Below are 18540 nucleotides of genomic sequence, written 5' to 3'. Positions count from 1 at the left end.
GCTCCACAGTTCGCACACCTAAACTGGTACACAACACGTGACTTAAGAGACTCGGGAATAAAATCTTTAGGCTGATGATGATGTTTGAAACATCGAAACATGTTCCGAAAACTGAAAAGCGTTATTGTGTTTTTAAAAATATGTATATGTTCCGAGCTAAATTTCTGGTGAAAAAATATAATTTTTGACGAGCGCTGGGTTTTTAATTTTTTTCCCGCAAAAGTCAGGAGCGGAGATGAGTTAAAATTAATTAAAGCCAAATGTAAAAAAGAAACATTTTCACGGACGAGTACTATCCATCCGGGTATTTTCCTTGGACGGGCACTATGGGCTGATAGTGTATCTCGAATGAACACTATCGCGTCTCGTGATCATTTTAAACTAATAAGAATCGGAGAAAATTCAGCGGTGAACTATAACGCGTGATAGTTGACGAGGGCGCAGCCCGAGTCAACTACCACCCATAGAAATCGAGAGCGAATAATCTAATTGTTTTAGTATAAATCTACTAGTCGTTCAAAAGTTTATTTAAATCCTCCTCACAGACACCTCGAAAACGCAAAGAAGCGGCCGTCATTTTGTTAACAAGCGCACACTGCTATGCTACTCATTATCTATCATAGAATAGATAGTGAGTGGCGTAGCCAATCAGAGAACATTCAAGGTTTTCAGTTAGCAATTTACTCAGAATTTTGTGAGGTGTCTTGGATTGGAGTATTCGCACTGTTACAAGTAATTTGGACATTTCTGTTCACAATATAATTAATTTGAATAATACGACTTATTTCACCACATCCTAGTCCATAAAAAATTCTTCTGACTGCCAAACTGGCGACCTGGTTCAATTTTGGCAGTCCTCGGGATGTAAATTCTGGTTGCTCGCGTTTCCAATACGTCGACAACTCCAGCTGGTTCTGTTTTGCTATCGAATTTTCGTATAAATCTACTCATGTTCTATCACAAATGGCTACGCTACTCACTATCTATTCTGTTTTAGTATAAATCTACTAGCGTTCTATCACGAATGCTGTTCAATATAATCCTGACAAATTATCGCTCAAAGCAAGCTGGACAAAAAGGACAATGATTTTGAGACCATTTTTATTGTTTTAACTCTCAGGCGTTACTGGTCAATTTGCTCTTCGCTCTTGTGAAATTTAGGACCCACAATTTAATAGCCTTTTTCACGTTTAATTGTATCTCACAATTCAACATGGATGCCAAGCAATTTCAGACAGAGACTAAAAGATTGCCCCAAACTGCCTCACATTCACTTTGAATTATATTATGATACAACTGGAAAGAAAAAGAAAACCGGACAAAGGGCTATTATTAAAGGTAATCGGATGAATGCGAGTGCAATTAAGGCTACCATGAACTTTCAGAGTGAACAATTTTTAATTTTCGTTTTTTCCCCTAAAAATCAACTTTAACTATAAGCTTTCAGACAAAAAAAGAAACTTTGAAAAGGGTAAATATTCACCGAGAAAATGGAAAAGTTTCCTTTTAACTGACAGCTAATAGATGCTTTCTTAAAACTTTATGTTCTTCAACCCATCAAAAAGCTACCCACAAGCTGCCTGGCCTGCGCTATGTTTACTGGGCATTAAACCAGTAAACAACAAGTTTTGTACTAATGTCACGGTGGCTATGAGCACAGGCTCATAGCCGTATTTATTTATTTATCAAATTTTAATTCCAAATGACTGATAGATTATGTGGCCTAGAAAAGGTGAGGGCACCACAAAAGCCAAAATAGCCGATTAGAGTACAAATTGTGGAAGGAGGAGGGAACAACCAAAGCACGTCTTCACACCAAGCTGACCTAAAATGACTGCTACGCTGGCAACTTTGTAGATTGCATTACAACCATGCCAATAGAGGGGGTAGAAACCTATTCCAATTGTAATCCACCCAGAACCAGGCCCTCTCATAATACATCTAAGCCACAAAGATATTGCGAGGAAAGACATAAGCATTCTATTTGCAAGCAAATATTTCATTTATTGTGGCAGGCTAGGGACAGGCGATTTGTCGGTTTTCAATCAAATTTGGTCATTTGAAATAGTATAAAACCTATCTCCAACAAAAGCGTGTTGAGGAATTTGACAATACTAAGACTTATTTTGGGAGACTCATTTCTGGGCGGTCACTCAGTAACTTTTGAGAATGTTCTGTAACTTTTGAATGCAGTCGAACAAAGGATAACCCCAAACTAGCGTTTGAGTTCCTGACCTAGTGTTAAGCCGGTTGGAACTTAAAAAAAATGATATACCTTCCAGTTTAGAGACCCTGTTAGGGGTAAATTCCGACAAGCGACATGGCCTTGAAACGGCGACATGAGAGCTGCGAATTGGCGATGAACGACAGACTACTCCAGCGAAATAAGGAAAGCGACACCAATGGCAAGATAGACCGACAACGAATTTCGGAACTGAGAATGCAGTGATTGTTTTAAACGTCTGAGTCGAAGTGAAGACGCATTTCCAGAGTTTTAAATGTATTTTCCTCTCTCACGCGCCGATGTCGACGGTCGTGAAACCCACGCTTTCTTGTATATGCTAAAACGTCCAACGTCGAATAAATCGAGTCCGTCATTGCTGAGTATTTTTCTCACTCTCAGCTGAGTGAACAGTGCCCTAAAACGCCTAAAATCACGTTTAAGGAAAAAGGAAAGATCTTCGAAAGTCTGCTTCATATTTTTATCAGTGGGTCACCAGTAAAAGAATATGAAGTTGTATTATCAACAAATGGCATTATGGAAGGAAAAGAGAGACAGGGGAAAGCTGCTAAGGTCTTCTCGTCTTCAGCAGAAAGTAAGGGTTACGCCAAATTCAAAGGAAGATAATAGATAGGAGAGATTATCTGAGAGAGAGATTATCCCAGCCCCTTAGAAAATTTTGAAAAATTGAAGTAGCTAAGAAGTCTTTTCCTTCATTCTGAGTCGAAATGTGATGCTTTAAAAGTAACCATAAAGTAATCATTAAACCCTCTGACCGGAAAAATGCTGGCTTTGCGTAAGAATTCCTCCTACTGTAAAGTGTTCGAAGCAAAGGCAAAACATACAAGGAGTAAATTATATCTAAAGAGATACTTAATTATATATGTAATTGACTAAAACGGCAAGGAAACTTCAATGCGTGAGCAATAATAGTTTCAGCATGAGAGCGCAAGATTGAATTCATTTGCGTGAACCTCATGCTCAATGCGTGAGACTTGGGAGCACTGTGTCGGTTTTTTTTTTAATAAACAAAGGTATTATGATGTGTTATTCGTGTAGCTTCGTTTTAATCGAACAAGGTCAAGTTTCCCGACACAACTCCTCTGAGACGAAATTCCGACAGGCGACATAGGAATCTTGCGAAATGCCGACATGGCTGGTGGCGAATTTCAGACAGGGGACATGGTTACCCCCCCCCCCCCCCCTAACAGGGCCTCAGTTTAGACTTTGCGGAAAATTCGACAATTCAATTTTTTGGAAAACCTAATAAAGTTTTGAATAGTAAGGTCTATAGGCTTTAATTTGATATGGGTTTAGGATATCTGTGATGTAGTCGCAAGGCGCTACATCCGTTGGACTGGGAACACCCCTGAAGGTACACGATGGCCTTACGATTGACACTTCGAGTGATATTAGAAAAACATTATCGCGAATATAAATGTTATGAAGACATGATTGACATGATTGACATGATTGATTATTAATATAAATAGTTCAGACCCTTAGTTTCTCGAGCTTTCGTTATTATATGACTGAGAACATTGCGAACGTGCCAGCGTTAATTTGCACTGCAGTGCAAATTAAAAATTAATGGTAAATAGACCTGTCTCAGCCGATCACAAAGAAGCCGTCGTGTTTCAGGGATCTCTTCGTTCTGTAAATGCACGATTATCGAGTATGAATCAAGGCAAACGACACGCCGATGAATTTATGAAAATGGTGTGACTATCACAAACGCGGAAGTTTGAACCGCGCATGTGTTGTGTAAATGGGCTATGACGAACATCAGAGGAAGAAGTGAATTTTAACTTTAGCTATCGTTGAATGCAAAAAATAATCGGTTACACTAAAATGTGATGATAAGAGTTTAATCATTGTACCTTTAAGTGGCTCTGTTTTTGATAGGGATTTAGTTTGACCTTCTTGGTAGAATTTTGTTGTTAATTTAGCAACTTTTCCGGTTATAAACCTAGCTTCCTCATCAAACAGAGTTTAAATCTTAAAGCATGAGACAGCATGAAACATACTGGATGCATTGCATTGTAACTCGCTGAATAAACGACCGGCGATGACTTTTACATATTTTGCCGGTGTCGTCACCGAGATTCAAACCGATTTCATCACATTAGCGTAGTTTTCCGTCTTTCGATGACAAACAACTACTTATCAACTGTGCTATCCATAGTTTATCCAAAAACCGAATATCAACAAGCAACCAGTGCGAACTACAATCAGTCTTATAGTGCATTAGGGCTGTTTCTCTCGGGTGATTTTACTTGTTAATGAAGGCGGCGTTATCAAGCCAAATGGATGCTAGCGCCACTGACTAAAGATCCTTTCAAAACTTACCTGCGGCCGAGAATATACATAGAGTACACAGAAGGAATAGATCTGCCTTCACCCTCATTACTCAGAATGTACCTGACGTCCTTTACACATCGATTTGGATCTTTCAAGAGAGTTTATATCCCACTTTGTTCGGTATAAACGTGCGAGAAGGTTTGGCATAGACCTTGGAATGCCTTCAATCGTAATATGATCATATTAGGTATTCATTACGTGTCTTGTACATAATCTGGGTAATTATTTACTCTTTGTGGGTCACGCACTTATATGGTGTTTTCAAACAAATTGAAAACGTCTACGACCTCTGTCAAAAGAAAGATGAATTTCTTGCTTATTTTCATTTTTTTTTCACAAAATTGAATTTAAAATTTCTTACACAATTTGAATCTACGAAGGAGTTATGCCACGATGTTTAAAGTTATTCATTTTTTTTTTATGATGAACAACATTACATTATGGACCACTCAAAAGTAGTTATCATAGATTTATAAAGTAGACGGCTGCCTTATATGACCAGCTTACGACACCGTACAACATGAGTTGCCCTTTTTAAATCAAACCTACGACTTATTGGCGAAGTTGTAAGTTTGGTTAACACGAGCAAGTCGTATCTTGCTCTTCTGCTGGTCATATACTGCAAAGTTGTAGCGCCGTGCAAATCGGTACTTTGTTAGAAAAACACAAAAGAAGTAACAAAAAACCGAAAGTAAACAAAGATAGCTACGACAAAGGATCGAGACCAAAGAAGATTAAAAGATTGCGAAACGACACTGATTTAAAAACTCAAGCCAATTTTTTCACGATATGAAACATACGTGAGGCAGCACCTAATTTTCTTGGCATCTCAATGCGGTTTAGGCCCAGTTCAGACGCCGAACTTTTCATGAGCCGAACTTAATTCGAATTTGGACCGACCCAAATTATCAAAAGTACTCCTGTTGATTCAGACGTCGAACTTAATTCACCGAACTTAATTTAGTTCGAACCAAAACACATCGAAACATCAGCGGTTTTCAGGCAAGGTGTATGCATTAGGTTCGACTCATGAAAAGTTCGACGTCTGAATCAAAGCCGTCCCAAAGCCGAAATTCCCGGCTGAGCTAGGCGGGAAGAACGGCTGAGCCGTTCCAAATTCAAATAGCCGTTTTTAACTGATTCAGACGCCGAACTTTTCATGTACTTAATTCAACGTATTAGGTTCGGCTCATGAAATGTTCGGCGTCTGAACTGGGCCTTACTTATTTTAAGGTTTTAACTTTTTCAAACAAAACTCAATGGGGTTTTACATGATATTGGGATCTGTTGTTTTAGTGTTTATTTTTTTTTCGGGTCGTCAAGGGAGATTGAAATCAGATCGCTGACATTGGCGGACTTGCCCTAGCAACTCTGGCCAAAGGAATTTTGAAGAACAACTATCATAATTCAGATTTTTCTCTGACTAGAAAACGCGTTGAGAGATCCCGTCGACTTTATTTTTAATCGTGAACTTGTCTCTCGCACCGGCTACATGCACTACAGTCAGTGTAGGTTGCGACAGACGGAATGTCAGCCGTGATGAACATTTACCATTAAACCGATGTAACTTGATTGCCATATCATAGCCTTATTATCACGGTTAACGATGATGATTGCTATTGCTTTAGTTTTAGCCGGTTTACAAAAGCTTTTGCAACACTGTATGTATTTATGGTCACGCAAATAAAGCTAGTTGTTGTTCTACAATGTTCTGTTTCGGATCCAGATTACAATACTGTCCCAGACCAAAAGATAAATTCATAATATGAATTGTTGATCACAAATGACATGTCAATGCGGAAATAGTCCTGAATAATGTCAGCGATGTTTACATAGAAAATAATTTTCTGGATCTGAAACGTCAAAGTATGGAAATTATGCATTTCTACCGTTCTCGGTTCAGACAACCCGCCGGAAATTTTGATAGGACGGCAAGATAACTGACCGACATAACGAATTATTTCTTCGAATAAAATTAATTTGAGAGTCAAAGTTAATAAAATAGTTATAATGTGGAAAATCCAACCGTTCAACACATTGGATGAACTGTAAACAGCGTAAAACGCGATACGTTATTTTTGGCAAAATAACCATATTGGCCTGACCTAAGTAGCCGTCGAGCAGGCTCTTCGCGTGTGCAAGAGAGGAGAGGAAAGGGGAATAAGAAAAAGAAAGGGGAATCTTCTTCCCATTTTCCTCTCCTGTTTTCTTTCCCCACGAAGAGCCTGCTCGCAGGCTGGATCTAAGGGGTATGAAATGTCTGGCGTTGTAGGTCAGTCAAACATGCAGGACTATTTTCCTAATCTAAATTGACGTTAAAACACATAAACGTAAAACGCTCACTGACATGATGGCTTGAACTGTACTCATGCCTAATCGACACATTGAATTTTGGTACACTTCTGTCGCACATCAGGCGAGTTTGTTCTAGCCATGGCCGGTCAGCTCATGTTTTGGGGAGACCAAAAGTGCCTGGTAAGCTAAAGATGATAAAAAGATGCAATTTGGTATTTACCGTGCCCAAATTCGGCCAGAAATCCCGGCATATCAGGTCAATAAATTGATGCCGCAGGATATCAAAACAGTACACTGCTTGCATCCAGTCTTGTCTTGGTGTCCGACAGGTCCTTTTTTGAGTGAACGCAAAAAGAGAAGGTGGTAATCGTATGGACAATGTCAAGTCACTTCTGTGCCGTCTAAATTTCCCGCTCTCGTCTCAAAACCTTCGCCCCAGTCTCTTTCTTAGTTTCGAGAGAAAAACAGACCGCAATCAGTCTATAATTAGGAAAGTTGACACGGTCAGTGTAAAACGCATACTGCGCACTGCAGACTGTAGACCGGGGGTAAAAGGCAGACCGAGGGTAAAATGCAGACTGCAGACTAAAGTTAAGTAAATATCGTTTTAGTTTCTTTATCGAGTGCTGACCGTAAACAAGATCATTCAAGCTACATCATGAGTGTAATCACATTGAAGGTCTGCACTCCAGTTAGTCCCGGTTGGACCGAATATCACTCCGGTTGGCTTAAATAACGCTCCGAATCTGTTTACGGTTAGCTCTCAATGATGGAAATGATAACAACAGCAACAACTACCTTTATTTGCATGACCATAAATACGTAAAGGAGGGGGGCTTAGGGGCCTATTAGAAACCGAAAAACCGCACAGAAAATCGCTGAAAACCGCAAAGCCACAATAAATTTCGTTCAAAACAGAAAACCGACAAAAATGGGAGACAAGTTGCAATCGAGTTATTAATAGCAACTCGATGGTCCACAGTCTAAGGTCAAAGTCCACACGAATTATCCCAGCCGCGTGATATTTGAGAAATAGCCTTTTGCTTTGATGTTATCTTTAGCTCAGTTTTCATAGTCTGCTTGGCAGCCGTTACGACCCAAATAACGGTTGCTAAATTAAAGAGACTAGGCTTGTCATACATCGCCTAAAAAAAGGTTTGGGTAGAAGGCTATATAAGTGGTCCTTTGGAATTAGAGTTTTAACGAAACTGAAGGGAGTGACTTCCTTGACAAAACCAGAAAGACTGTAAAATGCATTGGACAGAAAAATCCGAAAAACCGCCATCACGGTTGACAAAAACCGAAAACCAAAGACTGAATTGGAGAAACCCCGCAAACCCCACAAGACATCAAAACCGAAAAACCGCAAACCGAACCGATTCTGCCGATGCATTTTACGGTTTTTCTGGTTTTACCAAGGAAGTTACACCCTGCAGTCGCGCTAAAACTGTAATTCCAAGGGACCACTTACAGTTAGAGGAATGCATGGCAAGCCTAGTCTCTTTAGCAGCCGTTATTTGGGTCGTAACGGCTGCCAAGCATACTATGAAAAGCTAAAGATAACATCAAAGTAAAAGACTATTTCTCAGGGATAATATCTTGTGGACTTTGACCTTAGACTGTGGACCATCGAGTTTCTATAGCTCGAATGATCTCCCCTTTTCGTCGCGGGAGTAACATTGCGCTCACTCATTCCGTTTACGTGGAATAAAAACAAAGGAGAGACTGTTTGGTTGTAAAATAAAGTAGTTTGGTTGTAAAACGGGGCTGCCATTGTGCCTACACAAATGAAACTTCTGACAATGGCAATCAAAAAGTAACTTCGGAATGTGGCGTTTCTTTTAAAAAAAATCACCTAAAATCCTTTTATCGTGCAATTTGTTTCTAGTTCACATTGCTATAGGTCTGTGGAGCCGATTTACACAAAAAAGGAGCTTTTTAGACTACGACGTGATCTGCACTAACGAGCTGAATACGCAGAAAGAACTTCGGAAAGTAAAACAAGTTTAGATAAATTAAATAACAGAAAGAGTGATTCTGAACACTACCAAAGCTTTGTTAGTGAGGGCTTTTATTTCGGTTTTCTGTTTTGGACGAAATTTCTTGCAGTTTTGCGGATTTCGGCGATTTTTGCGCGATTTTCCGGTTCCTAATAGGTCCCTACGTCAGCCCCGGGGAAGCGTTTGCTCTCCATTTCCCAGAGCAGAGACCTGGGAACTACAATGAATTACATTTTCCAAAATGGCGGATGGATGAGCTCTACAAACGTTTACGGAAAACCTAACGGATGATGATCGAACCGTTATCCTCAGCTAATGGTGTACCTTAATTTTTTAAATAAGCTTGCTTCGTCGTTTTTTTCCGCCGATGGTACAGACAACTTGCTCTTCAGTTGGCTTTTAACGTACCATGAGGACTGCGGTCACTCAATGTACGAGACCAACCAGCTTGGTGACGCTTGCTGTTCGTAACTCTAGGAACGTGATCTTTACGCGGAATGTTCACAATCGAACTTTCTCGAAGAGAAACTCTCTATATGATGTGTTAGATGTGTCGCACACGGCAACACAGGACGAAATTAAAGCTGCATATTACGAATTGTCAATGAAATACCATCCTGACATGAACAAGAGTGACGCGGCTCAACACAAATTCCAAGGTTTGTAGCTTACCTGTAAGTTCATTAAGCTCGGCTATATTCTATCTCATTGGCGGAGCACTATTAGGTGACATCAATAAATGCTACTCGTGTATTTTATTATGTAGTTTTTTGTTCCCTTGAAATCATAGATACCACAAGAGAAAGGGGTGGGTGGTGTTCGACAACTTAATTGGGTCACACACACCTATGTAGTTTCTTTTATTCGGGGGAAACAAAGATTAAGTCTGTGTCAGACTAACTGGTCCAAACCGTAGGTGACTAGGAGTATTGCTACTCTCCCCCTCCCCTCCCTCCCTGGATGGGATGCTTTTCTATTGCAGGGTTATGGTTACCCTCAGCATTCAATTTACTGATACCCATTTATACACCTGGCCCCACTAAGGTGGGGAGTGAATAGGGGTATGCAAATCCGCTGATCGATACCTTTTTGTCGCCAAATCTGTTGATCTTCCAATATATTTGTTCAAATCCAAAACCACAACCACATCTGGAAACAGAGGTGTAAAAGTTCAAAGGTAAACTGGTAAATGTGAATGCCGTGTTAATTTCGCACAAATAGTAAAGAAGGCAACATGCTTGATGACTATAACACAGTACAATCCCAATAACAGTCTCATACCTGAGTTTAAGGTGGGGGTTAACGTGAAGGCCATATTTTGGCAGGGTATTATGGTTTTAATGCAAATATCTTGTTCACATTTCAAGCAGTCAAAAATTTCTTTGCTCATCCCACATATCTTTGTTTTGGGCTGTTTTGTAAATTTTTGGTGATTTTTGAGTATATTTGGGGATAACTAGTCTTTCTCAAAGGATTAGTAAAATTTATGGAAATAGGAAAGTTTGAAGATTTGCTGTTGTTTTGAAATTAGAATTTGAAGTTAAAAATTGATAGATGTACACCAAACAGTTGTCCACCAGCCTGGGGTGCCCTTTCGGGGGCATTGAACTGTCTGGTGGTGTTCCAAAACTTTTCTTTTCCTTTTAATCCCTCTTTAAACTTCCTAAAACTTCACTTAAATTCAGGTAGACCACCGCTTTAAATGAGCTTCGTTCGAAAAAAGAAATAATTTGGATGAACTCATTAACATACAGACCAAGGCTGAAGAAAGATCTATGATCCAAATTTTGTTTAGGACCCAAGATACGAACATTAAGACAGGCACAATCCGGAATGTGCACCAAAATTCACAGCTGATTCATGATCCAATGTAATTTAAAAATCCATGAATCCACATGATTAACTGCAAAAATCCATAATCTGTGTGCTTTTTAAGGCCAAATCCGTCGAGCCGAAAACCAATTCACCCTCCTCATTAAGGGCTTGAAATCAGACCACTCAATTCAGAGCCTTGTGTAAAATCCATAAGGTCTGCAGGTAGATGTACAGTTGTATTGCTGGGGCTACAACACTGTGATTCTTTTTGCAGTCTATCTCCCTGTGTCCATAGGCATACGGGAGACAGGGAAAAACATCTTACTCCGAAAGTACAGTAAAGAAGGTCAAGACTATCTGAAGATCATCACAAGAAACAATTAATATTTCCATATACCCTACCGTACAGATAATTATATTCTCAGGAAAAGAGTATGAGCCTTTCCTATCCAGGCCTCTATATCTGTATCTGTGTTGAAATTTGTCGGAAAAAAAGGTGTGATTAACTAGCTCTTTGTTATAGGACCCCTAATAGTTCAGTTCTTACTTCTAGAAACATTTAAATAAATCTCAATGTTTTGTACCCTTCAGAACTTACAAATGCATACAATGTGTTACGTAACCTAACATCAAGGAGAGAGTATGACAAGGAAATTGGAACATACTTCACCATGAGGAGTACAAAGAAGAAACAAACTGAAGAGAAAGTTCTACGACTGACCGATGAAATGCTGGAGATTGACATGAAAGGGATTAGACAGGTGTTGTATGTACATTATTGTAAGAAGACAACTGAATATAAATTTACATCTTTCTCAAGCCGGTAAACATTGGCAAGTCTATTGCAATTCTTGGCCTCAGAGGAACTTTAAGCCTATCATGGCTTTTAAAAGTACTGTAACTGTACTTCATTTTTAATCCTTATAATTTATGAAACATACATTTTTCCACTATATATTGTATTGTATACTTTCCATGAACGGGATACTAAACCAGTACATGTTTATCCCATCATTATGCCAGTTTAGTTATTTTGGTGACCATCTACTGAAGTGTGTGTTCATTTTAATATTTTATTCAGTACAAATGAATGTTGTCTTGTACATTCTAACCCAACAATTCACTTATAACCATTGTACTCCCAGGTAAAGATGGTAGAGGCACCCTGGACGTATGATAGCTTTCAAATATTTCTTTTGATTTTTATTTATTTATTTATTTATTTATTTATTTATTTATTTATTTATTTATTTATTCATTTATAACATATAAAGTTGCTCTAGCCTAGAATGGAACCTTTACCTTTAAAATATAAGCTAATTACAAATAAATACACAAAATGAACAATAAAAGAAACTAATGCAGATCTTTAAATACATATAATACTTACATGTAAACATAAGCATTTAAACATGGTGAAAGAACAACACAATTCAAGAACAAGAATTACTAATCCAAAACAACCAGGAACTGTCAGGCATATTAACTCAGCCTTAAAATCACTGATCAGAAGTGCACCATTTATTATACAATGTACATGCATTTGTATGTATATACAATGATTTTCTTGCCTACATGTTGATGTGTATAGGGCCAGATTGACAAATCATACAGTCATGTAATATTTTCGTGAAACTTGTCCAATAGCGAAAATATCATGTTAACCCAACCAAGCACAAGGACTATATTAAGAGAATGTGGACCCTAGGCCTAATGATACAGATCAAGAGTAGTGAGGTCTGTACATGAGTGGATATTCGACCAGTATTGTCTGCAGTACACTTGGAAGAGATTTATCAGAGTTTCAGAAACAGGTGTAGCAATTTTGACTGATAACAATAATACTTAGAAAATATTGAAGTGGCAATAGGGTATTCAGATTGGTCAATTTTAGTTACCGATCCTCCCAGCTGTCTTGTGGTAAAGTCTGCATACAAGCCAAGTGTCCCATCAGGCTAGAACTAATCCCAGTTTCTGTAGCATGAAGCGACTAGGAGTATTTCTACTCTCCTGTGGATGGGATGCTAGTCCATTGCAGTGTTATCCCCAGCATTAAATTTGCCAGTAAATACTCACCTGTTTGGAGAGGCACTGTGAGAGTAAAGGGTCTTACCCAAGAATACAACACAATGTTCCCGGCCAGGAATCAAACCCAGACCGCTCAATCCAGAGAGCACACTAACCAGGAGGTCACCAAGCCTCCCCCAGCTGTCTCATGGCCTTGTATACAATGTAATAATTGTTTTGATTTGCCCTATTTTAGAGTCGAGTATTCCTTGGAACCATTGCAACTCTAAGCACCATTATGGGTATCCCTGTAAGACTGATGAATGTGTCTGTATCTGATGGAGGCATCCAGTCACATGACATGAGAGTATTACAGCTACTGCGGCAAATCTGTGGTGGAACACTTGCGGCAAGTACAGGACTATCTATGGTCACATTTGTACCTGGAGACTTGCTTCCTGGCAATTTCTCAGCAGAGGCTGGAAGGCTGGGGTATATGAAATTCCACTTTAACCATCAACTCCCTTGAGGACATCTCAGTAATATAGTTAAATTGCCTTAATGTTATAATAACCACATTATTTTACATACACATTTATGGCACTATGCACATCTTATGTGCAGTAAATTATATTAAATAGCTAAATATTTATTGTTTTTTCCTTTATTTATTTATTTATTTTAATTTTAACCACTTACAATACTTAAATGACTAAATAATAATAAGTTTACATAATGTCACTAAAATTAGAATACACACACTTACCTGCATTACAGTTTACATTAATATGATGAACAAAGACTACAAACTTGCAAACTTGCAGATCAGCAACAACATCTTGATTTTTCTCATTATAAATATAAGTAAAATCAAAAGCGATTGTGACTCACTGGTGCTTTGCCTCAGCTACATACAGTATTTGTATTTTGAAAGGTTCGCTATCCAATTGTCTGGGTGTAATTTGAGGTAACTTAGGTTTTGGTTTCATGATACTCAGTTGAAAACCACTCTTAAAGACTATTTCAAACAAATGTTATTGTACTTGTGCAGAGACTTGAGTCATTTGGTATCCTCTGCTCTCCCATGCTTTCCATTTGCACCAGTTCCTGAGTACACCAAATTTAACAGACTCCATTTAAAAGGTGCAACACATCCTTACAGGAGAAGTCTTCATGCAGACTACATCCAAAGTGTGAGTATATTTTCATGCCATGATATCAGGTTCGGCCAGTGCTCAAGAACTGCATTATTAATTTATAGGAGCTCTTCCATGCAAACATGTTAAGGAGCAGTTGCCTACAATACGATGTTTATTGTGGTAGACTTAGTACTAAGCAGTCAGGATTCAAGCAGTCCTGGGGTCATTGCTTTTTCACTTACTGTTCCTCTCCCACTCAGGAGTATACCTGGGTACCAGCCAGTTGTATGAATAACCTGACAAATTATTGGGGGATTACCTGTGATGGACTAGCATCCCATTTAGGGCAAGTAACAACACTCCTGTCCAGTTCAACAATCCAAGCTAAGTGTCAAGGCTTATGAACTGTACATGTACTAGACTTAAAGAACTGAAGTTCACGCAAACTATTTCTAATATATAACTCTTTTTTCAAACTTACACTGCGACCAGATAATGAGCAACTAGTGTCAGAAATGCAAGAAAAAATGTGGGTCACTGACTTTGTTTCAGAGGTAAAGAATGTGGAAAATTACCCTATTTCAATTAATGTACTTTCTTTTTGTTACTGCAGGTTATGATGCCATTTATTGGGAAATTTGGATTTGACTTTCACTTTGACATCCGCAAAAGGTGTTGATTGCAATTAAGGATTATAGTTTAAAAGTTTGCAATTTTAATTAACCAGTGAAAAAATAGCTCAAGGTCTTGGGGCGCTCAACAGTGGAGACTGGAATTGACCAGGAATTGTACATGTCTTAAATATATCTGATGTATGTTTGAATGAGTTGTATTCCAGGGGAGAACTCTCATATGGAAGGGGTGGGATTACTCTTAGTCTTGGTTAGTGGTTAAATTTAGAATTTTGGTCCCATTTACATGTAGGATAGAACACAAATGCTTCTATGCAGAAAGGTATCTTTTAGGGCTGCATTTTCAACCTGTGTTGCTGGTTTAGATAAATCTGGCACAAAGTCTTTTGAAATTCCCTGACAAACAAAAGCATTTGATGACAACGTCTCTCTTGTTATTTGCATGGCCAATACAAGTCTTACTATTTGTTTGATGGTTTAGAATGGTATCTTTTAGAGTTCAAATAGACTTAAGCCATGTCCAGATTTGTGTCTTGTAGGGGTTTAACCAATAATTACTAACAAGCATCCCCACCCCACTAATCGCTTTTCAGTGGCCACTGTTTAATTGTTAAAATGTGTAATGTATCTCTAGATTCATACATGTAAGCTTAACTCTTTGTTTTCAGCACAATTTTTGTGTGATGTGTGTGTGTGTGTATAAGTGATGTGTGAGCCTAAATAATTGAAATAAAAATTGTGATATTGTAATCCCCCTTGATAAGCCTAGGTGTTCTGGGGGGAAACAATGGCCAGATAAGATAAAAAGAAAAACCATCCCCACCCCTTTTAGCTTTAACATGAGGGATCCACAACCCTGAAGTTGTATTCACTTCTACAAAGGTCATTGTGTATATTCACTACATCTTCTTGTTCTTTTGTTTTTGCAGGAGTTATCACCCTTACTGGGAGGGTAAAATCTGTGTAGAAAGTCTTCCAGTTCACAATTTGAGTTCTGTTGAAATTACCGACAGTGGTACCATGAAGAAAATAACAGGGTGGGCATTTGTCGGTGGAGCAAAACCTATAAGGGTATGCTTACATGTAAACACTTCTTAGACTAAGTGTTCAAGTTTTAATGAAAGGTATTTGTTATTAGAGGTAGGATGGCATTCCACAGTGGAAAGACCTCACTAAATATACACCATCATGGACCAGCATGAACAATTTATTCAGAGACAGACCTATTTATTCAGACATTAGGCTTGAGAATACTGGATACACCATGCAGCAAATGCAGTTTGGTTTCATGAGAATGGTTGCAATGATCCTGGTTAGGGCTCAAAACTTGGACCAATATCATGTAGGCTTCTATCCATGCAAATTAATACCATAAAGGTAAAGTGTGCTGTACACTTCCCCATAAAATTGAACCTCTGTAAATGTAAGTGGGCACTATTATTTTAGATCAGAAAGCCTAATTGCTGTATTGTTTGTATAACATATGGGAGCTGTCCATTAGCAGCAATTTGACTCTACCCTGTAGATGTTTAGTGAAATCACTTTTTAACATTTTTCCATTATGTGTAGCCTCGTTCAGTGCCACCTATACATGGCGTTTTGCATGACTTGGTATTTTGATTATTAAGATTGCTCAAATAATGGCAAAAGAGGTGCATCAAATCTTAAAGCATCATTTCCCACAAGTACCAGTGGACATAAACAGCCAGAGAAACAGAGAAAGCAGAAGTGAAGGAACAGGGCAGGGGCTGATGTAAGTAATACTACACTTAACTGCATCCTTTAAACTGAGTGACTTCCAGGCTGATACGTTAGACTTGAAATTCTTTTTTCTCTGCAATGGAGCTCTGTTCATGTAATCACCAATGGATGAGAAAAAGTTTCCATATTAACATATTTTGTCACATTGGCGGAATTTATGTTAGGGACAAATTATCTGTCAGAGACAGATTAGCCATCTGAGACAGGTAATTCACCTGCCTGATACAGATAAATCATCTAGTTATTATGTAACCAAATTCATCTTCAGCTGATTCATTGGCCAAATCAGTTGCAGACAAACTTGGCACAATCCATCTAAACACTGGATTTATACCCATATTTGGCCATTAACAAGGTAGCTTGAAATCATGATGCTAATTAATGCAAATCCCTTTTATATGGTGTCAATACAAAGTGATAAATTTTGACTCCCCGTCAACTCCTGCCAGTGATACAGCCAACATAGCTTATGCAATAATATTTCTATTAAATTAAAACAGTATTTATTTAATTTTATTTCACATTGTGTTGTTCCAGAAAATATCCATCCTCTCTCATGGAGGGGTTTTTTGGTTTGAACCTAAATCTCCCAATTCTTCTGCAAATTCCTGTTTTGCTTCATACTTTCCTCTAAAAAGATTATGATAGGTGTTTGAGATGCCTTGCATCCCTTGGTATTTCCAGTAGCCGTCCTTAGGGCTGCTATGGATATTTTCTGGAACCACATATTTAATACACATTTATCAGCCAGTATTTCGCTTGATCATGAGGCAGCTTGTCTAGCTAACTGGCACATTTTCTCTCAGGGAAAAAAAGCTTAACTTTGTGAGTATGTACGGGTAGAATTGTGTCAGTGCTGCTGGAGTACATGTACATGTACACGAGACATTTTTGAAAGTCTGCTATCACTTGAAATACAAATAATGTTATTATCATTTGTTTATTGCTGTTCAGGCTTCTTGCAGAAATGTCCTCTGGTGTTGTATTAACAGGGACAGGAATGTGGGAAAAAGGTCAGTGTAATTTTTCAGTGAAGTCTGCGGAAGTTGACCATTCTAAAAATGAATAACACAGTGGTAGTAAATTTAAAATGTCTTTTTTGTGGTAATACTAGGAATGTCTCCTGAAGAAGTGGTCAATCAGGCTGTCAGAATGCTGAAGAAGAATGTCAATAGTGAAGCATGTATAGATTCTCTGTTACAGGAACAGGTTTGTAGCATTTCATTCCTTTGAGAGTTTGTCAATAACCCGCTAGTTCATCTACAATAATTTCTTTTCTTGTTTCACTATTGATCATATGTAGATGTAGACTATTAAAAATAGCAGTGTCACTTGTTGCGTTGGAAGTGTTTCAATATTAATTCCGCTAGCCAGTACTCTAATTTTATTATTAATATTTTCTGCAATTAGTAGACGAGAGAGTACAAATAAAGATTGTTGTTGCTGTTGTTATTGTAATGCTAGCATCAGTACTGTGGATGTATTCATGTCATAACAATATTTATGGCACATTGTCTGGATCACTGCTAAAATCCTAAAGTTGCACTCAGGCCACGCGCCTTCACTGCTAGAGTTTGTTGGAGTTTCCAGCGTAATGCAGTTTTTAACCTTAACGGCACCCTACCGTGACACCTGCACTGTGAGTTTTTTGACCCCAGTCAGCCCTTGAACATAGACTGCTTGATCCAAAGTCGACAGTGCATGTCTTGCATTTAAAGCAGTGTCATCCAGGCAGAGAAAGAATAGTCCTCCACTCTGCATTTTATGGAAACCAAAAGAACTCCTGTTGCACCATCTGCGTCTGAAGACTGAAGAAGCTTTTACCCAGTGGTACAATAGTCCTCAGCTATTCACCAGTCAAAGAGCACTCAATTAGTTTTATGTTAATACATCCTCAGGCTATCGTACTGATGTCACTAGCAAATGGAAAATCATCTATAAAGATGCCACGCCTTACAAATCAAGCAAAGGCTGCAATGCTGGCTGTAGAGACCTTTACAGAGGTAAAGCAAGTCTGACAGAGTAGTGTCCACGGAAATTCTTCAACACTTTATAGTTACAAATGCCCAAATTCTCCTCAGAATATTGAGTTATTGCCATACAGACAACTGATGAGAATATACAAAGGTATCAATTAGGGAATATAGTCTTGAAGTGGAAGTGAAGAATGATCATCGCAGTGAATTTTCCAATTTAAGCAATTGGAAAGAAGAAGCCTGAAAAAATCAGGGCTTCAACGGGATTCGAACCCGTGACCTCCGCGATACCGGTGCGATGCTGTACCAACTGAGCTATGAAGCCACACAATG

At 38.5% G+C, this 18540-nt stretch overlaps 2 protein-coding genes across 2 annotated transcripts in view; one reads left to right on the top strand and one right to left on the bottom strand.

Annotated features, from left to right (window-relative positions):
• The window catches only part of LOC145467656 (uncharacterized), a 107871-nt gene extending 103067 nt beyond the window's left edge, over positions 1–4804 (bottom strand). Inside the window, exon 1 of the mRNA XM_081451237.1 lies at positions 4571–4804. Within this exon, the coding sequence (XP_081307363.1) occupies positions 4571–4628 (58 nt within the window). The 5' untranslated portion in view covers positions 4629–4804. The remainder of the gene's footprint in view (positions 1–4570) is intronic.
• Positions 4805–8776: 3972 nt separating this feature from the next.
• LOC145467683 (RNA 3'-terminal phosphate cyclase-like) overlaps positions 8777–18540 on the top strand; it is a 13379-nt gene continuing 3615 nt past the window's right edge. Inside the window, exons 1-10 of the mRNA XM_081451285.1 lie at positions 8777–9536; positions 11284–11453; positions 12956–13191; positions 13751–13892; positions 14452–14510; positions 15400–15541; positions 16099–16223; positions 17186–17244; positions 17346–17440; positions 18130–18234. Of these exons, the coding sequence (XP_081307411.1) occupies positions 9287–9536; positions 11284–11453; positions 12956–13191; positions 13751–13892; positions 14452–14510; positions 15400–15541; positions 16099–16223; positions 17186–17244; positions 17346–17440; positions 18130–18234 (1383 nt within the window). The 5' untranslated portion in view covers positions 8777–9286. The remainder of the gene's footprint in view (positions 9537–11283; positions 11454–12955; positions 13192–13750; positions 13893–14451; positions 14511–15399; positions 15542–16098; positions 16224–17185; positions 17245–17345; positions 17441–18129; positions 18235–18540) is intronic.

Source organism: Orbicella franksi, chromosome 14, assembly GCF_964199315.1.
Source record: "Orbicella franksi chromosome 14, jaOrbFran1.1, whole genome shotgun sequence".
In the NCBI taxonomy this organism is placed as follows: Eukaryota; Metazoa; Cnidaria; class Anthozoa; order Scleractinia; family Merulinidae; genus Orbicella; species Orbicella franksi.
Note: the sequence above shows the minus strand (reverse complement) of the source record. Positions and strands in the feature narration are given on the sequence as shown.